Source organism: Lissotriton vulgaris, chromosome 2_1 (assembly GCF_964263255.1).
Source record: "Lissotriton vulgaris chromosome 2_1, aLisVul1.2, whole genome shotgun sequence".
Classification (NCBI taxonomy): Eukaryota; Metazoa; Chordata; class Amphibia; order Caudata; family Salamandridae; genus Lissotriton; species Lissotriton vulgaris.
This window is the reverse complement of record NC_141687.1, coordinates 2,115,419,161-2,115,436,094: the sequence shown is the minus strand read 5'-3', so window position 1 is coordinate 2,115,436,094 and position 16,934 is coordinate 2,115,419,161. Positions and strand designations below refer to the sequence as shown.

Genomic DNA, 16,934 nt, shown 5'->3' with positions numbered 1-16,934 from the left:
ACCACGGGCCGCTACTGCCCTGAAGGAGGATTTTAAGAAGCAAAAAAGTGACTAGGTTTGTAGGTAAACCTGGGACTAGACAGGAGCAGTACATCTATTATGGTGGCAAAGTGATTTTGGCAGCTACACATCTGCTTTGTTCTGTTTCAACCTTTTGGTGCCAAACAGAAGTCTTCTTTTGAAGCTCGTTGACGATGCATCTGACTTTGAGGGAACCTTGCAGGCAATAGTATCCTGCTGTGAGGCACTTGAGGACTTTGAGAACTAAACAAAGCCCCAATGTAAACATTTTGGGGCATATTTACAACAGAATGGAGAAGCGTCGCCTTAAGAAACATTGCTAACGCCACGCTTCTCCATTCTGAAAATCCATGGATGTGCAATATTCCCTAGCGCTGGCGCTGAGAACCGCTGCCTAGCGCCAACACAAGCACCCTTGCGCCATAGTACAAGGGTGTCTGGTTGGGCCAAATGATGGTTTATGGTCCTGCACATAAACAATCATTCATGGTGTTTTGAAACTTCTATGTGTGCTGCTTTATGCATTACACATAGAAGTTGCAAAATGTAATTTTATTTTTGATTGTTTATGTACAAGAAGGGTCACCTTCCTGCACAGAAACAATCATAGTCAATTTGCTGTTTCTATGTGTGCTGCACCAGGCAGCGCACATGGAAACAGCAACAGCGAGGAGAAATAAAGCATTTCTTCTAGATTTGCCTATTTAAGTCCAGGTTTTCCTTGTTGTTAATTTTGGTGCTGCCTCCTATTTATGCCACCCTTATAAACGGGGGGCAACTTCAGAATCAATGGGTGTTGCTGTGAAAACACCCACCGCAACATCCATTGCTCTCCCCTTTCATGCTAAGTACAGCGAGAAAGGTTGCCTTATTTACAAGGCAGAGTAAAGCCACGTTGTAAATAAGGGGAAGCCCCGATCTCCAACACAACGTCACTAAAAGTGATACTGTATTGGTGATAGGGGCTTGTAAATATGCCACTATTACTGGTGTAAGCCACTTGGCCTATCCAAACCCTGTTGATTTAAAACACTGCCACGATACTGGTCAGCATTGAACTGTGACTTTCAGTTGGTGCTTTTTGATTTCTTGGTACTTTTTTCAAATAAAACTTTCGAAATCTGCTCCTCCTGTGTGTATTATCGAATTTAAACCATTGTTATGTTGTTTTGTTTATGAACTTTTTTTGATTTTTCTAAATTTGTTCTGGGCATTTTATTTCGTTTCATTCCTAATTTTAATGTTTTATTGTACTGCTTGACTTGAACTTATATTTCTCTGGGGAATTGCCTAATGTTCATGCCATAGCTAACATGGATTACTCAGTGTTTTTTATAACTTTGTTTTGAGCTAACCACATTGTGTTTTTTTTTATTACGATTGTAGTGGTGCCCCCTCCCAAATTAATAACCCAGTTTCCGACAACCTGCCACCATGACAGAACTGCGTGAGCCTGCAGGACCATATCTTCTTCAAGAGATATTGGCATTTATAAGACATTCACACAAACAACACACCACTCTACATGGCCAGCCAAATTACCATCTCTGTGGGCCAAAACAGTCTTGGTCTTCTCAGGCTAGAAATGACAAGTTGCAAAACAGAAAAGACTAGAAGCCAGGGCTAGACTTATCAGCCTTTGTTCACAGGGGATTCCTTCTCTCTACATGGAAAAGGACTTGGAATCGTATGTCTTGAAAGAACATCTCATCATCCATCAACTACACCTTTTAGCATCCCATTGTGATGTAATTTTTTCCATTACTTGCCTGCTAGCTTTCAGTGCACATAGTCCAGTGCATACACCCACAGTGCCTACCTACATTGCTGCTTCACTCACTCATTCATCTCAAAACTGTGTGTTGAAATATATTTCCATAAATGATCAGAAGACAGTTGCTCCTGTAGAATCTCAAGTGTATTCCGAACAGGAAGGCTCCATCCATCAGTCAGCAATCTCTGGTCCCTCCATAATTCACCAAGCATATTTCCGTAACATCTCAGGTGAACATATGCCAGCCATAATACAATCATATACGAGTCCTCTATGTGTGCAGCTAGAATGCTGACCCCAGAGACCACACCAAGCAAATGTATTATTTAAAGGGATTGAAGCCTTACGTAATTAGGAGAAAATCAACAACTCATGTTTTTTTCCTTAAAGGAAAGGATCCAGAAAAGAGATTTAATGAGTGCATAAGTCAATCAGGAAATACCAGGAAAATGTTACTCCTTGGAACAATATAAATCTAATGGCTATTTTCTAATATTAATATGAAAGATGAGATTTATTTTACACAAATGTTGTAACATGAATAACATGAGATTTTTTTTTCTTTTATTTCTAAGGTGGTTCTTGCACCTGTGCCTCAACATGTAGTGAACATCCGGGCTCTTGTCAAGCTGCATTACAGACAGGTGAGCTTATTGATCGGTAGTGTACAACTAAGGAAGGAGTGGATTGTGTATATCAGATCAGTGGGTGATTACAAGAGGGTTTCTTTGGAAATTAGAACATATTAGGGGAATTGGCAATTGTCGGTCTGATTTCCCATGTAGTTTCTCATATCTCCCCAATTGTCACATTGAGATTTCATCAGTTTCCAGCAGCCAAAATTTCTGTGTGAAAATAAACAGCTCTGTGGTGGTCCTTATGAACTCCTAATTCTAATTGGGCCGATACTATCTGTTACTGTCCCATTAGACTTTAACAGATACTCAGCAGTCCTCAAATGCTGCAGACTAGTTTGATTATCAATTTTTATTTCATAAATTCTAGCATTGGCCTGAAATATTGCTTCATTAAATTTGTAGTAACAACTTTAATCAAAGCACAGGTGACTTGAGGGGAGCCTACCTTAAAAAGGAAAATGGTATATAGACAGATACATTAATACCAATGTTCTAACTATGAGTATTCGATTATTCCAGTAGAGCCACCAGTGGACGTTATTTTACACACCAAGGCATTTTAATGTTATTAATAGAGAGTCAAAGTTAGGTAGGTCGCAGTGATGGGTTAGAAGTAATGCTTGTTTCAATGTTGAAGTATTTGTATGTCTCAATAATACTGGCTGAAGCAGTATCATGTATGGCATCAGACTGCTGCACAGGAGAAAAAAGTGTACAGTCGCCTGTTTATCACTCATGTTACGTGTTACACATCTGTTTATTTTTACAGTAAAACTAATTTACGATTTCTGAGTTTACACACTATGAAATGATATAATTGCATTATTACAAAGTAATTCCTTTCACCATTATCACCAACAAATCTTTAATGGTAACTCACTGCAAACAAATATGAAAATACATGCCATAAAGGAGTTACAGTGAGTTATTACCCATCACTGCATTCATGATAACAAATGATTCCAAAACCATATTTTCCTCCTAATTTACCACTAAGGGGTCGATTCCGATCTAGCTGGGAGACAGCTCCGTCCAACTCGGTTGCGGAGGGCTTTTTGACCGACTTGTGCTCCGGGGCTCTGAGTGCCCGAGTACGATGAGAATAAGTGCTGACGGACATGGGTCGCTCGGAGCCCCATTGAAGTAAATGGGAGCCTGTTGTATGACACGTACATAGGCTCCCATTGACGAAAAATGTACGTTGGGCACAAGGGTAACCCCTGTAGTGGGGACGCATCCGTGCCACCCGCACCGTACATGCATGTCTAGGGGGGATACTTGCCCCCCCCCGTGATCGACTCGTACGAGTACGCTTCCCGGTGCTTTTACGTGTCAGAAGCTCCGACTCGATCCAGTTGTCCAACTCATGCAACGTACTGGCTTGGTCATCTCCTCCATTGCACGACAAGCCTTGCTTAGGGACGAGATGTATGGAGCAGTTCGGACCCGGAAACGATTCAGTTGGCAATTTCGTGTTTCTCGCATCGTACTTTTTTGCTCGTACAGCTGTACGGGTTGGTCGGAAAACATGCGTCTGGCTCAAACTTTTTCCAGCCGGATCGTGTCCGGAGCCCTTTCGAGCAAGATCGGAATCGGCCCTTTAATGTTATTCCCTCAGTTCCTCTGTAAGACATTTTAGTGGAAAACTGAATAAAGTTCTAAAATATAAAAATACATTTGTCAGAAATTAATGGTGGGTTACGCCTGATAAACAATGTTACCTTAGAACTGGCTCACAAATGTCACCAGCAGAATTGGTGCCAATGCTTCATTTGCCAAGAGCTCCACAAGGTCGAATCTGCAGTTTGAATTATTGTGGTGATAAAACCTAAAGTTGAGAAAGCTTTAAATGGCTAAACATGCCCCTCTGTGACTAGGCTTTGATGCTAGGTCCTTCGAACGCTGTGCGACTTCTGAATTTAGGTTACTTTGTTGGTTATTTTAAGCCGGTTCTTTCTCTCCAGGTAGCAGACTTGGTACATTACAAGAGTTTAAAAAAACTTCAATCAAGTGACAGTTCTACAACTGGCCTCGAAATGGCACCAGATATTAACAGGCACTTCACATAGCCTTCAAAATGTATCACAGAGTACAGTTTTCTATACTAACATTTAAGTTGTGTCAGATGTAACTCAATGTTTTAAGTGCTTAACATTGATAAATTGAGTACTATTAAACTGAATATATCAAGCACTATTTAAAAACAAGTTAATATTTCTCTTATTTGTATCCTACTTTTATAGTTTCATGTCAGGGCATATTTAACTGATCATTGATCATGGAAATCAACAATTTAAGATTTTGTGAATACTGGTTACACTAAGAAACCGATCTCTAGAGATACTAGTCTCTTGCTTCCCATATACAGTGGCAAGAACAAAACATAACACACATCCATGCACTCAAGATTCAGAAGTGTTGTTACTGCAGTCTCCAACCGTTTCATATCCCTCAGGACTCACATCTTCCAAGTAGCAAAACATTCACAAACTTTAATTTGCCACTGTATGCATCATGGGCTGGTTTGTGACCTGTCTGATCACCAGTAGCAGAGATTTGTTCAAATATTCCTCACATCATGCTTTTCTTTGTTATTGTTTGTTGTATGTTGCAGTAAACACCCTATATGTAACAGGTATGGAGATATAGGGCCTGAGCTAATACCAAAGAGGCCTAGATAGACCGGAAACAGTCTGGAGTTACTTGTGTTCCCATCTGGACGAGACATGTGTTCTGGCAGTTTGGGAAGGAGCAGGACCAAGACTGATTGAAAATACCCGGTCTCTGTCTTTAGTGGCATACTGGGCAAAAACCGATGGACAGGAATGTAACTCTAAATGAATACCAGTCACTGAGATTAAGTCAAGCATTTCCTCCATCACTTGCTGTTTGTTACTATAAGAAGGCAGAGCAAAGCAGAATGCAGAGTACCACGCTTGTTGGAGCGGTACAGTTTGCAGTTGGCTGACACATAAGAATGTACTTCCTCTTCTTATTTCAGCAATTAGATCCAGGACTGCTAAATGTTAGTATGTCCAATGTAACTTTGGTATAGGAAGAAGGTTGACTTTTATGCAAGCATATTCTAAGGGGTCTATTCAAAAACTGCATTTTGTGACATGTTTAGTAATATTACAATAGTACTACTAAAGCACTAAGAAATGCTGTTTATGAACTCAGGTGTGACATTCCACATCCACTTCTCATATCTTTTCTGTCAGAAGATTTTCACACATTTAAGTTTACTACTTAGGAGTAGATGTGGGAGAAACCGGGGGCAGTGATTTAAAAATGGGCAGAATTAGTACAAAATAGCTGGGGTTTAGGAAAGAATAAGGAGGGGTTGAGGGTTAAGAAGGGGAAGTCTATTGCTATTCCCAAACTGCACTTTTAAAGTTACTACAGCCAAAAAGAAAAAAACATTAGTAAAGGTACTCCAGCTCAGTGATAGAGTTAGTTCAGGGCCACACATTGCCAACCACTGGTACTGCAACACCATCTCTTACAATACAATAACGGTAGGTACTTAAAATAAAACCCCCTAAGAAATAATGCTATATTATATTAAATTATTAAAACAATTAACTGTTCCCTGTAAATTACCATAAGGCGCTCTATGTCACTGGGGTGGAGATCTCCCTATTGTTAAGTATAGGGAAAAGTTTAAAACTGTAATTCTTTTTTTATATTTAGTTGCTTTATTTAAAAAGCAAACACAGACATGGCCATTTGCTGTCCCCAGCAGTCACCATCCCTGTGTTATTTCCCATTCCCAATGGGTCACAAATTGCGACCTGCCTCATGAATATTGATGAGGCAGGTAATTTGCTACCCCATTGGAAATCGCAAAATGTGTCTGATACACATTACTACATTTCCTTTTGCAACTCGCAAATTGTGAGTCACACAAGGAAATGCTTGCACTAGTGGTGCTTAGGCCCTCAGGGGTCCTCGGTTCAAGATGCAGTTGCAGGTCCAGTTCTTCTGCCCCAGGCAAGAGGGCAGTAGGCAGCAGGTCAACATGGCAAAGCAGCAGTTCCTTCAGAGCAGCACTCCATTAGAGTGGCAGGCCTTGTAGCAGTGCAGCAGTCCATTTTCCTGGCAGAGTATCCACAGGACCAGAAGTGTACTAAAGAGTTGGTGTCTGAGGTCCTTGTTTTATACACTGGTGCCCTGGTTCTGAAAGGTGGGAGTAGCTTCTAGACAGTGGCTTTAAAGTGCATGGAATTTTCTGCCTACCCTGCCCAGGCTCCAAGTTGGTTAAGTGACAATTCAGTGTCGCTAGTTTGTGTGAAGGCAGAGCACAGGCTATTCAGGTGTAAGTGTGGCTGTCCTCCGCTCTGCCCCACATCCTTCCAACAGTCCCTCTATTGTGTGATAGTCTGGGAAGAATTCACAGTCTGTCAGCTACACCCAATCATGTGACCCAGGCCAAGCAATAGGCACAAAAGGGCTGAGGGCAGATAAATGACAACTTTCAAAAAGTAGCATTAAAACTGTGATCATAAACCCAATGTCACCCCTGAATAGGGGCGTTCACCCTAGTTCCAAAGACACCAAACAGGAACTGGTTATCTCTTCACTTTTGACAATTACACTTATAGAATGTAATAAGGCAACCCCAATGTTATCCAATAGGAGAGATATGCCTTGCAGATTGGAACAACACATTTAGAAGTTGTTGGCTACCACGACATGTAAAACTTAAACAGTACATGTCCAACTTTTTTAAATACACTGTGCCCTGCCTTTGGCTCTCCAGGGCCTACCTTAGGGGTGCCATATTATTTTAAAAAGAAGGTTTGGGCATGCCAAAAGTTGTATTTTGCCTGGTCGAAATAGCAGATGAAGCTGCACACTCAGGCTCTGCAATGGCAGACCGGATACATGTTTAAAGGGCTTCTTAAGTGCCACAGCCCCCTAGTAGCATTTAATTTACAGGCCCTGGGAACATGGAGTACATATAACTTGGGACTTATAAGTAAATTAAATATGCCAATTGAGTATAAGCCAATGTTGTCATGTTTCAAACAGAGAGTGTAAGCACTTCAGCTCTGGTTAGCAGTGGTAAAGTGTCCAGTGTCCTCAAGCCAACAAACATAGTTTCAGCAAAATGGAGGAGGAGAGGTAAAAAGTTTGGGGGAAGACCACCCTAAGGCTGATAGGTCTAACACAGGGTGTCTCTCAAAGTGCTGTTAATCTGGATCCAGGTGTGTAATGAGGTGGTTTGTAAACTTATGTCAAGCATGAGAAATGAAAATACAAATAGGATAATTTTTATGTCCCTTGAAAATAATCCAGCTCATAGATAGGAATATCAACCTCTCAAAAGATTAGGGAATTCGAATCTGTCCAGAGGCATATCATCCTTAATTCTCAAGCTGAAGCATGAACTAGAAGCTAAAGAGCAAAACAGCATTCACACTAGAGGGGTCAAATTCCTTTAGATTCTGTTTCTACAGGAGATGGAATTTCAGAAGTATCATAGTTGCCAAGTTCCTCTGCACACACCAGTAAGATGAAGTGTTAAACATGTCAACCTTAGTGTGGTCTTCCTCCAATCTTCACCCTCCATTTTTTCTGAATTTGTTTTTGCTGGCCGTAGAATTCTGTGCATTTTTCAACATAACCAGTACTAAAGGGCTTCTGTTGGCTCCCTAAAACATGATGAACTTGGCTTACACCCGATTGGCATATTTAATTTACTTATGAGTCCCTACTAAAATGGCAAACCATGTAAATTAAGGCAGCACTGTGCCACAAGATTCAAGCTAGCCTGGCTAATGACGGGTGACATACCCTGAAACCGGTCCGAAGATACTTGTTTGCGGTCCAGGGAAGATCTGGCTTTGCAGTTCGGTCTGGACTGTTCCCATGAGGCACAGGGTCAATACTGATTTGCATATGGCTGGGTCCAAACTTGGGTGGCGCAGTGGGCAAAGGAACAACGGATTTAACCCAAATCTTATGACTGGAGGAGAGTGTTTGAATCATTCAGCATTCCGTCCATCATTTGGTACAGTTACACTTTTTGTGAAAGTGGGATGGTTATGCCCAGATGTGGGTCCCTTGCTCACTGTGCCACTGGAATCAAGCTAGCCTGATGAAGGGTGACATTACCTGAAACCTGTCCCAGGCTGCTTGTTTCCAGTCCAGGGAGGACCTGGCTTGGCAGTTAGGTTTGGACTGTTCCTATAGGGGACAGGGTCAAGACTGATTTGCATATGGCTGGGTCCAAACCGGGGTGGCGTAGTGGGCAAAAGAACGATGGATTTAACCCAGATCCCTTGACTGGGGGAGAATGTTTGAATCATTCACCATTCCGTCCATCATTTGTTGCAGGTACACATATAAATTAAGAGGCATATTTATCATTAAGTTGTGAAGCACACTGCAGCAAGCCCCCTTGCTGCACTGCATGACTGGGAAAGGGTAGGAATGCTCTGTATTTAACATATTACTTTGAAGTCCTGTTTTTTCCTAACATTAGCACACAATGTGTTACCTAGTGCCAATGCAGGCACCCTTGCCCATGATGCAAGTGTGCCTGACTTGTAAGCAGGGTTGTTTTTGTTCACCAAGGGACACCTTACTGCACAAAAATAATCCCCTGAGTAATTTTCCTCTTTCTATGTGTGCTGCAGAATGGGTGAAATATGTCCTGGGTTACTTATATTCCAGTTCAAGGAGGACCTTGCCTGGAAGTTTGGGCTGGACTGTTCTGAGCAGGGTCAAAACCAATTTGAATATGGCTGGCTTCAAACTGAGGTTGCATTGTGAGCAAAATAACGATGGACTGTGATGCCGCACAGAGCAATTACTAATGGCTGAGATTAATTCAAGCATTCCATCCATAGCTTTTTCTATACTTTTTGGGGATTTCTGTGGTGAAAGTGAATTTAGGAAAACATTTACTACAACACGTCTCTACAATAGAAAATAGATCATTCTTCTGCACAATTTGGACAGAAAGAGCCAAGAAATTTTCATTAGATTCATGTAGTTACCATCATACCTCACCTGTTGTTTTTACTCTTTAAATGATCCTGCGCAACCTCCTGAGATGGGAAAAAAGATGAAAAAGAGATGAAGAAAAAACTTCCCGCCTGCCTGGCTGAGTACTGGAGAGAAATGTACCCAATTTCATATTTGAATCTCTAGCTCCAGAACTATCATAAGTCCTTGTGGGAGAAACCTCTTGATCACCCCGAAGGGCATATGGTGTTGCCATTAAAGCCTGATTGTCCCTGACAAATGTCTCTTCTGAGGAAGAAGAGTGAGGAATGTCTTGGCACAGACAGTTGTAGTTTGTCTGGCTGATACACAATGTACTAGTCACAGTGGGACCATTCAGCTGCCCTATATGGAACCTTTGCCCTGTGCCATGAAGTTTACAGAAAGAGTTATGGGCAAAGAAAGCTGGTGATGCGGCAGAGAAAATACAAGAACCAGTTGGAACTGGGCACTAAGCACCAGAACGAAAATTGCGAAGAGAACACCAGCAACTTGAACCCATGAGCTGGTGCCAGACTTTTACTGAAATTGCAAGAAGAACACCAGCAACTTGGACTTATAAAATGGTGTCAGAAACACTTTATTTAACATGTGTGCATCCTTGGAGGGCAGGAAACATATCATACAGGAGTTTTTCTTAACGTTGGGGGCTCAGGAAATATTCACCTCTGAACCAGAACAAAATGGTTAGAACACATATACAAGTTGTAACCTCAGATACCTTATTTTATTATGCTTTCCCTCTCGGATCTTTTTGGCTTTAGAGAAAAATAAATCTGCTTTAGCACAGGCGTTAAGAACAATAGTTTTGGGCTTGAACGTAAAAAAGGCTGCTCTTGCTCCTGAACAGGGGATGAGAAAGATAGGGGCTTGCATCCCCACGGGCCTCAGCACCCATGGGCCGTTCTGCTAATGAGAGTATGGTGGGTGACTCAATAACAAAGAGTCACTACCAGTGCTTAACTTGTAAAAAGAAATAATTCCCAGGGCGCCCGTCAGGAGACCACTGCATCTTGCACCACGCATTGCCCCTGCAGTGCTGCCAATGATAGCAACAACACAAATATTAACCATCACACACAAGTGTGACAATTCAGACTATTCCAGGCAAATAATGGCTTAGGTTGCAGGTAAGAGCCATTTTTAATGTGTATTAAATTAATAATTAACTGTTGTGGTCATCTCCAAATTGACCAGACAATGCCACCTTGTGGCAGACTTTCACAAGCACCGGTGTTGACAAATAAGTGCCGATGCCGAGCACCTGAAAACATCGGCACAAATAAAGCACTGGTTGGTAAACAGTTATGTGGCTGGCGATGATCTGCAAACATGGGTTGAAGCCTTTGAGTTGGTTTATTCCATGCACTAGATATAAAAGCAGCACAAGCTGTAGTGGTTCAGAGGAGATTGGCTGCTATAGAGAGGGATTTTATTCACACTCTACACTTTAAACAGATGACACAAGACAATTGTATGCAGTGCGGGGGCGAGATTTTGATCGATACCTTATCACTCTTGATCTAAAACCCCGTTCTGGTCGACTGAACCTTTGTTGCCTGTCATTGAGGGAAGAAAGTGCATCTCTTACCAAGTTAGTTCACCCAATAATGGACTCTGCTCCGAAGGATCACAAACAACTTCTAGCTTTCAAAGGTTTATTATAAAGTTAGGATCAGCTGCAAGTACAGGCATCTCAGGATGAGATTCACAAGATACACGGGCCCAACTACATACATGTGCTCTCTGAAAACCCTCAGACGAGCAAAGAAGACTACGAGTACAAGTTCTAGGAATAACAAAGCTATCAGCATAGACACGTATTGAGATCTCTCCGTCATTTAAGGCTGGAGGGAAAACACAGGTTAGGCTGTCCCTACCCTGCTCTGGATGGTATCCCTACTTAACAAAATCTCAACCTATCAAAAGGTGTCAGCGGTGAGTGACTTCCTAGGAAGGTCACCCACTCTTAGTCTCTTTGTGAAAACCTACAGTTCTCCAGTCATGGCCCCTCTCTGCCTACCCATCCGCTCTCTAAAGGGTCCTCAGGCATCTGCTCTAACTCCACCCAGGGGTGCTGTCCCTAATACAAAACAGTCAACAACATTTGAGACGCCCCTCGTAAGACGCCCCTCACGTGGTGTAGCTTCTGGCTTTTTCCATGCTGCTTTGTGTTGGGCCTCGTGCGTTAGAGTTGACCTTGCTTCTCAGACTCTTCTCCGGCCCGCTGATACCCCTTAAAACATTCCGGAACCCTCCTCCATGTCTGTGCCGGCTCCTGAACAAACCTCTATTCATTTCATTTATAATTGAATCCCCCCTTTTTCTTGCAGACAGACACCTGCAGCCAAGATCCCAATTCTCATAGACTTCCAGCCAAAGTTGCAACATTATTCTCAGCACAGACTAAATACGTGTAAATCAGTGGTTTTAAACATTTCAGGTCTATAATATTTCTCATAATGTTTATACCCTTCAAATCTTTCATTAATTAATGGCATGTTAGTCCTCGACTCTATGATTTGGTAAACACATCTATAAAATATCCTACTAACTTAGTTACTAAATGACATTAGTGCAATCCATGTCGTGAAAACGAACCCCTCTCCCGTTCCCTTCAGCTCTGACCCTGAGGCCTACCGCGTTCTAGGTTTAACCACATATTATCCTTACATTTTAGCAGCTACACGACATGGATTCGAGATTAATCACGTCTAATAAGGTTATACATCTCACACATTTCTGCATTAGTTCCACTTCTACATAAATCTCTAGATTAGCTACACATTTCAGAATATAGATGCGTATAATATCAGCACTCATGGCATTTCTCTTCATGACTTGTGCTTACTACGTGTAAGTGTGACATACTTATACATTCAGGTCAGTTTGCGCTCTCTCAGTTCCCCCCTTTGATGACCTCTCGGGGTCATCACTAACCTTTAAACTGAAGTAATCGCTAATGGACCTCGTTTCCGCGTTTCCAGAGCCCTCAGGCTCCTGTACTGATTGTCTTGTATGGCAGCTAATCTCTGCAGCTGTTCCTCCCGAGCTCTTTCAATTCTCCTGGCTCTGTACCATTTGAATGCCCTCACCAATCCCCACAACATGATCACACAGATCAATATTATGATGATAGGTTTCAACACATACCACACAAGGCTTTTTCCTAAGTTGGCAAACCACCCTCCAGCTTCACTCATTCCATGGCCCACCTTCTCCCAAACATTTTCTCTACTCAGGTCTTCGATCTCTTTGTGAATATCAGTTATGTTCATAATAACTTTTTCAAGGGGCTTTGAATTGTCTGGAATGTAGGTACAACATTCCTGGACCTTCAAAGCCTTACAGACTCCGCCCTCTTTTGCTAGCAGGACGTCTAAGGCAAGACGGTTTTGAAGAACCATGGCCCTTATCGATTGCATCTCTCCCTCCACCAGCATTAAGGACTGAGCAGTGCTGGCAGACAACCTGTCTACGACTGTTGCCAGTCGTCTAATCTTGACATCAGTGAGGATTAGTCCCAACATAGGGAACACAGCTCCAAATACATCTCCGACCATTTCTGCGTCTCCTATATCTCTCCTTCCTCTTGCTGATGCCTTGCCCTCGATGATCTCTAAGTCTTGGGCATGATATATTTTGGGGAAGATAATTGCCAGGTAACATGATCCATACCAGTTATCAGGTAGTCTCACGTAGGCATTTCTTCCACAAACAAAATATACATTTGGAATCACTTGCATTCCCTTCAGGAAATCTTTGGTATAGTACTCTAAATTGAAAGCATGTTCACAGCTGACTTCTCCCACGTATACATTTTCATAATACGTTTTGGCTCGGTGAAGACATAGCTTTCCTCTCTGCGTTCTATCCAAAGCTATTGGACCACTACTACCCTTTCTTTTATGTGCCTTCTCTTCCTCGGTCCAATCTGTTTTCCATTGTCCAGATTTTTTCAAAATCTTTTGTCTCCTGTATCGATCATCCACCTGCCCTATAAACTTCTTCTCTACTTCCGACACCTTGCATGTCAGATTATTTCTACGGGCATGTGAAGTATCTAAGGTAATCCAAGGAATGAAAAACTTGGCCAATCTGTCTTCACTCTTCCAGTAGTCCCATTTGTTCATTTGCTTATAATTTGGGACTTCTGGCAACACAGAATCATAATTGGAGAAATAGTATTCAAAACTATCTCTCCCATAAAATATACTAAGCAATAAGCTACATGTGATGCCATATGTCAACGGGAGGTGATGATATCGAATGCCTTCATCAACAGACGCCGGCTACTGCATGCAGACATAGCAGTCCTTAACCTCCATGGCATCCACGTATTCATACAGAAGTTTAGCATAAGCATTTGACCTAAAGTCGCCTTGGGACTCATCCACATGTAACCTGCGGGCTTCTGCAGCTAATAACGCTTTTTCCTGTATGTTTACCCCTTTCTCACCTGCAACAGTGGGTTTAGGTGTCACTACAGATTTCACATCGGTTACCTTTGCCTCCTCCTCCTGTCCCTTTACATAAGAAACTGTGACTACTAAAACTATTCATATTATCACTCCTACTATTAGTGTGCCTATTACACATTTGGCTCTGCGATTCGGGGTGCCGTCCTCCATTTCGTCAGACAGTATGGCTCTCTCCTTTTCTCCGTACAAAGTTCTTTTTCTCCTCGTTCCTTTACAGTCCTTATTACTTTTTGTACTTAGAACCACACATCTGGAAGCTGGCGACCTCTTTGCAGAAAGTTCTTTAGTAATTCAATTTAGACAACCCTAGCCCTTCTCCGTCAACTCAAAGGAAGGTCCCTAAGATTTTCTGCTTCCTGGGCGCTAGGTAATCTTCTTTTTCTTGCTTATTTACAAAGTCTCTAAGCATCTACAATCAGGCTCGTGCCTGCAGCTTTGACAGCATAGTTCAATATTTCCAAACGAAGAATGTGCTCTTCATGGCTTGTTATCTTTGTACCAAAGTCGGGGAACTGTAATTCTGTGAAAAACATGTGCTTTAGCTTGCTGAGGCGGGGAGGGCTGGGGAGCGTGAAAGTTAGTGACCCTTCTGCCTCGACTCCGGGTACTAACAGTTGTACTTCCACTGTGATGATGGGCTCAGAGCTGGACACCACCACCGCTCGTATCCTCCCTGTCTCCGGTTCCAAAGACATCTGTCGCCAGATATGTCCACTCAGGGGTGGCGTATCTTCTGCTAGGCACACGCACTCTTCTTGACCTTCTCAAGTCCGGTGCTTCAGCGCCCTGAGCACCTTCTTCTGGGTCCGAGTCCTCTGATATCGGAGGAAGGGTTCTCTCTGGAGTTGACCTCAGGCTAGAGCTCCTTCTTTGCGGCCAATGAGCTTCTCCTCGTACCCTTCTACTCCTTCTCCTTCTTGTCTGTTCACGCTCTCTGTCAGACTGGTCAGTGTCTGACTCGTACTCCCAGCTACTTTCTCCTTCAGTAGCGTCGTCTGTTTCGCTGTTGTACTGACCGTCCTCAGCTTGGTCAGACTCGTTCCCTGCTTCTGCTGGCACCTCTACAGCTTGGCTGGCCCCCTCTATGGCTTCTCGGTCCTCAGCTGGACGTCTATCCGAGAGAGGAGCTGATTCTTCCAGAGGTGCTGGTACCCTCCGCGTATGCGACGCGTGGATCCAATTGGGCAGGCCTCCCACCTTTACTACAGTGTTCGTGATCAGGATGATCTGGAAGGGCCCACGCCAATGAACATCCAGGCAGCTTCTCCTCACGTGCTTTCGCACAAGCACCCAGTCTCCAGGACACAGGTCGTGGCACAGGTCCTGGCACGACGGAACTTCGGCAGCCTGCACCTGAAGGGACACAGAATGAATGGCGTCAGATAGCCCCTTACAATAGTCCAGGATCATATCATCTGTGATGTTTAACAGTGCAGCAGTTGGGACAGATGGCAACCTCATTGCTCTCCCCATCAACACCTCATGAGGCGACAGCCCCGTTCTTCTGTCTGGGGTACTACGGAGGCTCATAAGGACCAATGGCAGGGCGTCAGGCCAACTCAAGGACGTTGATGAACACACTTTTGCAATTCTGGCCTTAATAGTGCTATTGATCTGCTCCACAATTCCTGAGGCTTCTGGTCGGTAACTGCAATGTAATTTCTGATCTATGTTCAGAGCCGCACAAATCATCTTCACGAGCTCGCTGTTGAAATGCGTTCCCCTATCTGATTCCAAAGAGGCCGGCACCCCGAAGCGCGGAATGAGCTCCCTAAGCAGTAACTTGGCTACTGTGAGGGTGTCGCACCTACGTGTAGGGTATGCCTCAACCCATCTGGAGAATACGCAAACAACCACCAGGACATAACGGAGGCGGTTGCACCTCGGCAATTCGATGAAATCCAACTGCATGCGGTTGAATGGACCCCCCGACCTCCCTATGTGGCTCAGTGCAACTGGTGTCCTTTTCCCTACATTCAGCTGCTGACAGGTCACGCAGCGCTGGCACACTGCTTCGGCTGCTACTCTGAATTTAGGATTATACCAAGTCTGTCTAAATACTCTCAACATAGCGTCTCTCCCTAGGTGTACGGGACCATGGATTTGTCTAGCCATTGGGCTCACCATCTCATTTGGTAACACTGCTCTTCCGTCTGCTGAGACCCAGAAATGAGCCTCACCCACCACACATCCTGCCTTTTCCCATGTTTGTTTTTCAAAATCAGGAGCATTTTCTTGCATGCACTTCAGTTCGTCCCAAGAGTCAACAGTTTCTAATATCATAGCTAATTCAGTTCTTACATTTATTCCACCCACTTCCACCTCTGTGAAAGAGTACCCTTGTTCCGCGCAATACCGTGCGACTTCGTCGGCATATCTATTGCCTTGTGACACGAAGTCCATGTTTCTGGTATGTGCGGTGCACTTCACAACTGCGATACCTGCTGGACATTGCAATGCCTCTAACAACAAGCGCACAAACTCTCCATTGCGAATGGGAGAGCCTGAAGAAGTCATGAAACCTCTTTGAGACCACAACTGCCCGTAATCGCGAACTACCACGTAACCATATTGGCTGTCGGTGTATATGGTGACTCGAATTTGATTGCTTGCCAGGCAGGCACGCGTTAAGGCAATAATCTCGGCTACCTGAGCGGAGTGTACTCCTTCCAGGCATCCAGCTTCCACAACTCCAGTAATGGTACAAACAGCGTAGGCTGCTCTCAACTGCCCAACTTCGTCTCTTACACATGAGCCATCGACAAAGAAAATTTCATCTGGGTCAGTCAGTGGCTCATCCACGATGTCGGGTCTAGGTTTGGTGCATAGTTCAGTCACATCGAGGCAGTCATGGTCTGTACATTCATCATCATCTATCTCATTTGAGAGTGGCATCAAGGTGGCAGGGTTCAAAACAGAGCATCTCCTGAGGGTCACGTTCTCTGCAGCAAGGATGACTTGCTCATAGCGCGTGAGCCTACTGTTGGTCAGATGCTGTGTTTTGGT

The 16,934-nt window shown here is 43.5% G+C and overlaps 1 protein-coding gene across 1 annotated transcript in view; it reads left to right on the top strand.

Annotated features, from left to right (window-relative positions):
- The window catches only part of ENTREP2 (endosomal transmembrane epsin interactor 2), a 1,796,185-nt gene that overhangs the window by 1,753,289 nt on the left and 25,962 nt on the right, over positions 1-16,934 (top strand). The window contains exon 10 of the mRNA XM_086959018.1: positions 2,371-2,439. Coding sequence (XP_086815144.1) covers positions 2,371-2,439 — 69 coding nt within the window. The remainder of the gene's footprint in view (positions 1-2,370; positions 2,440-16,934) is intronic.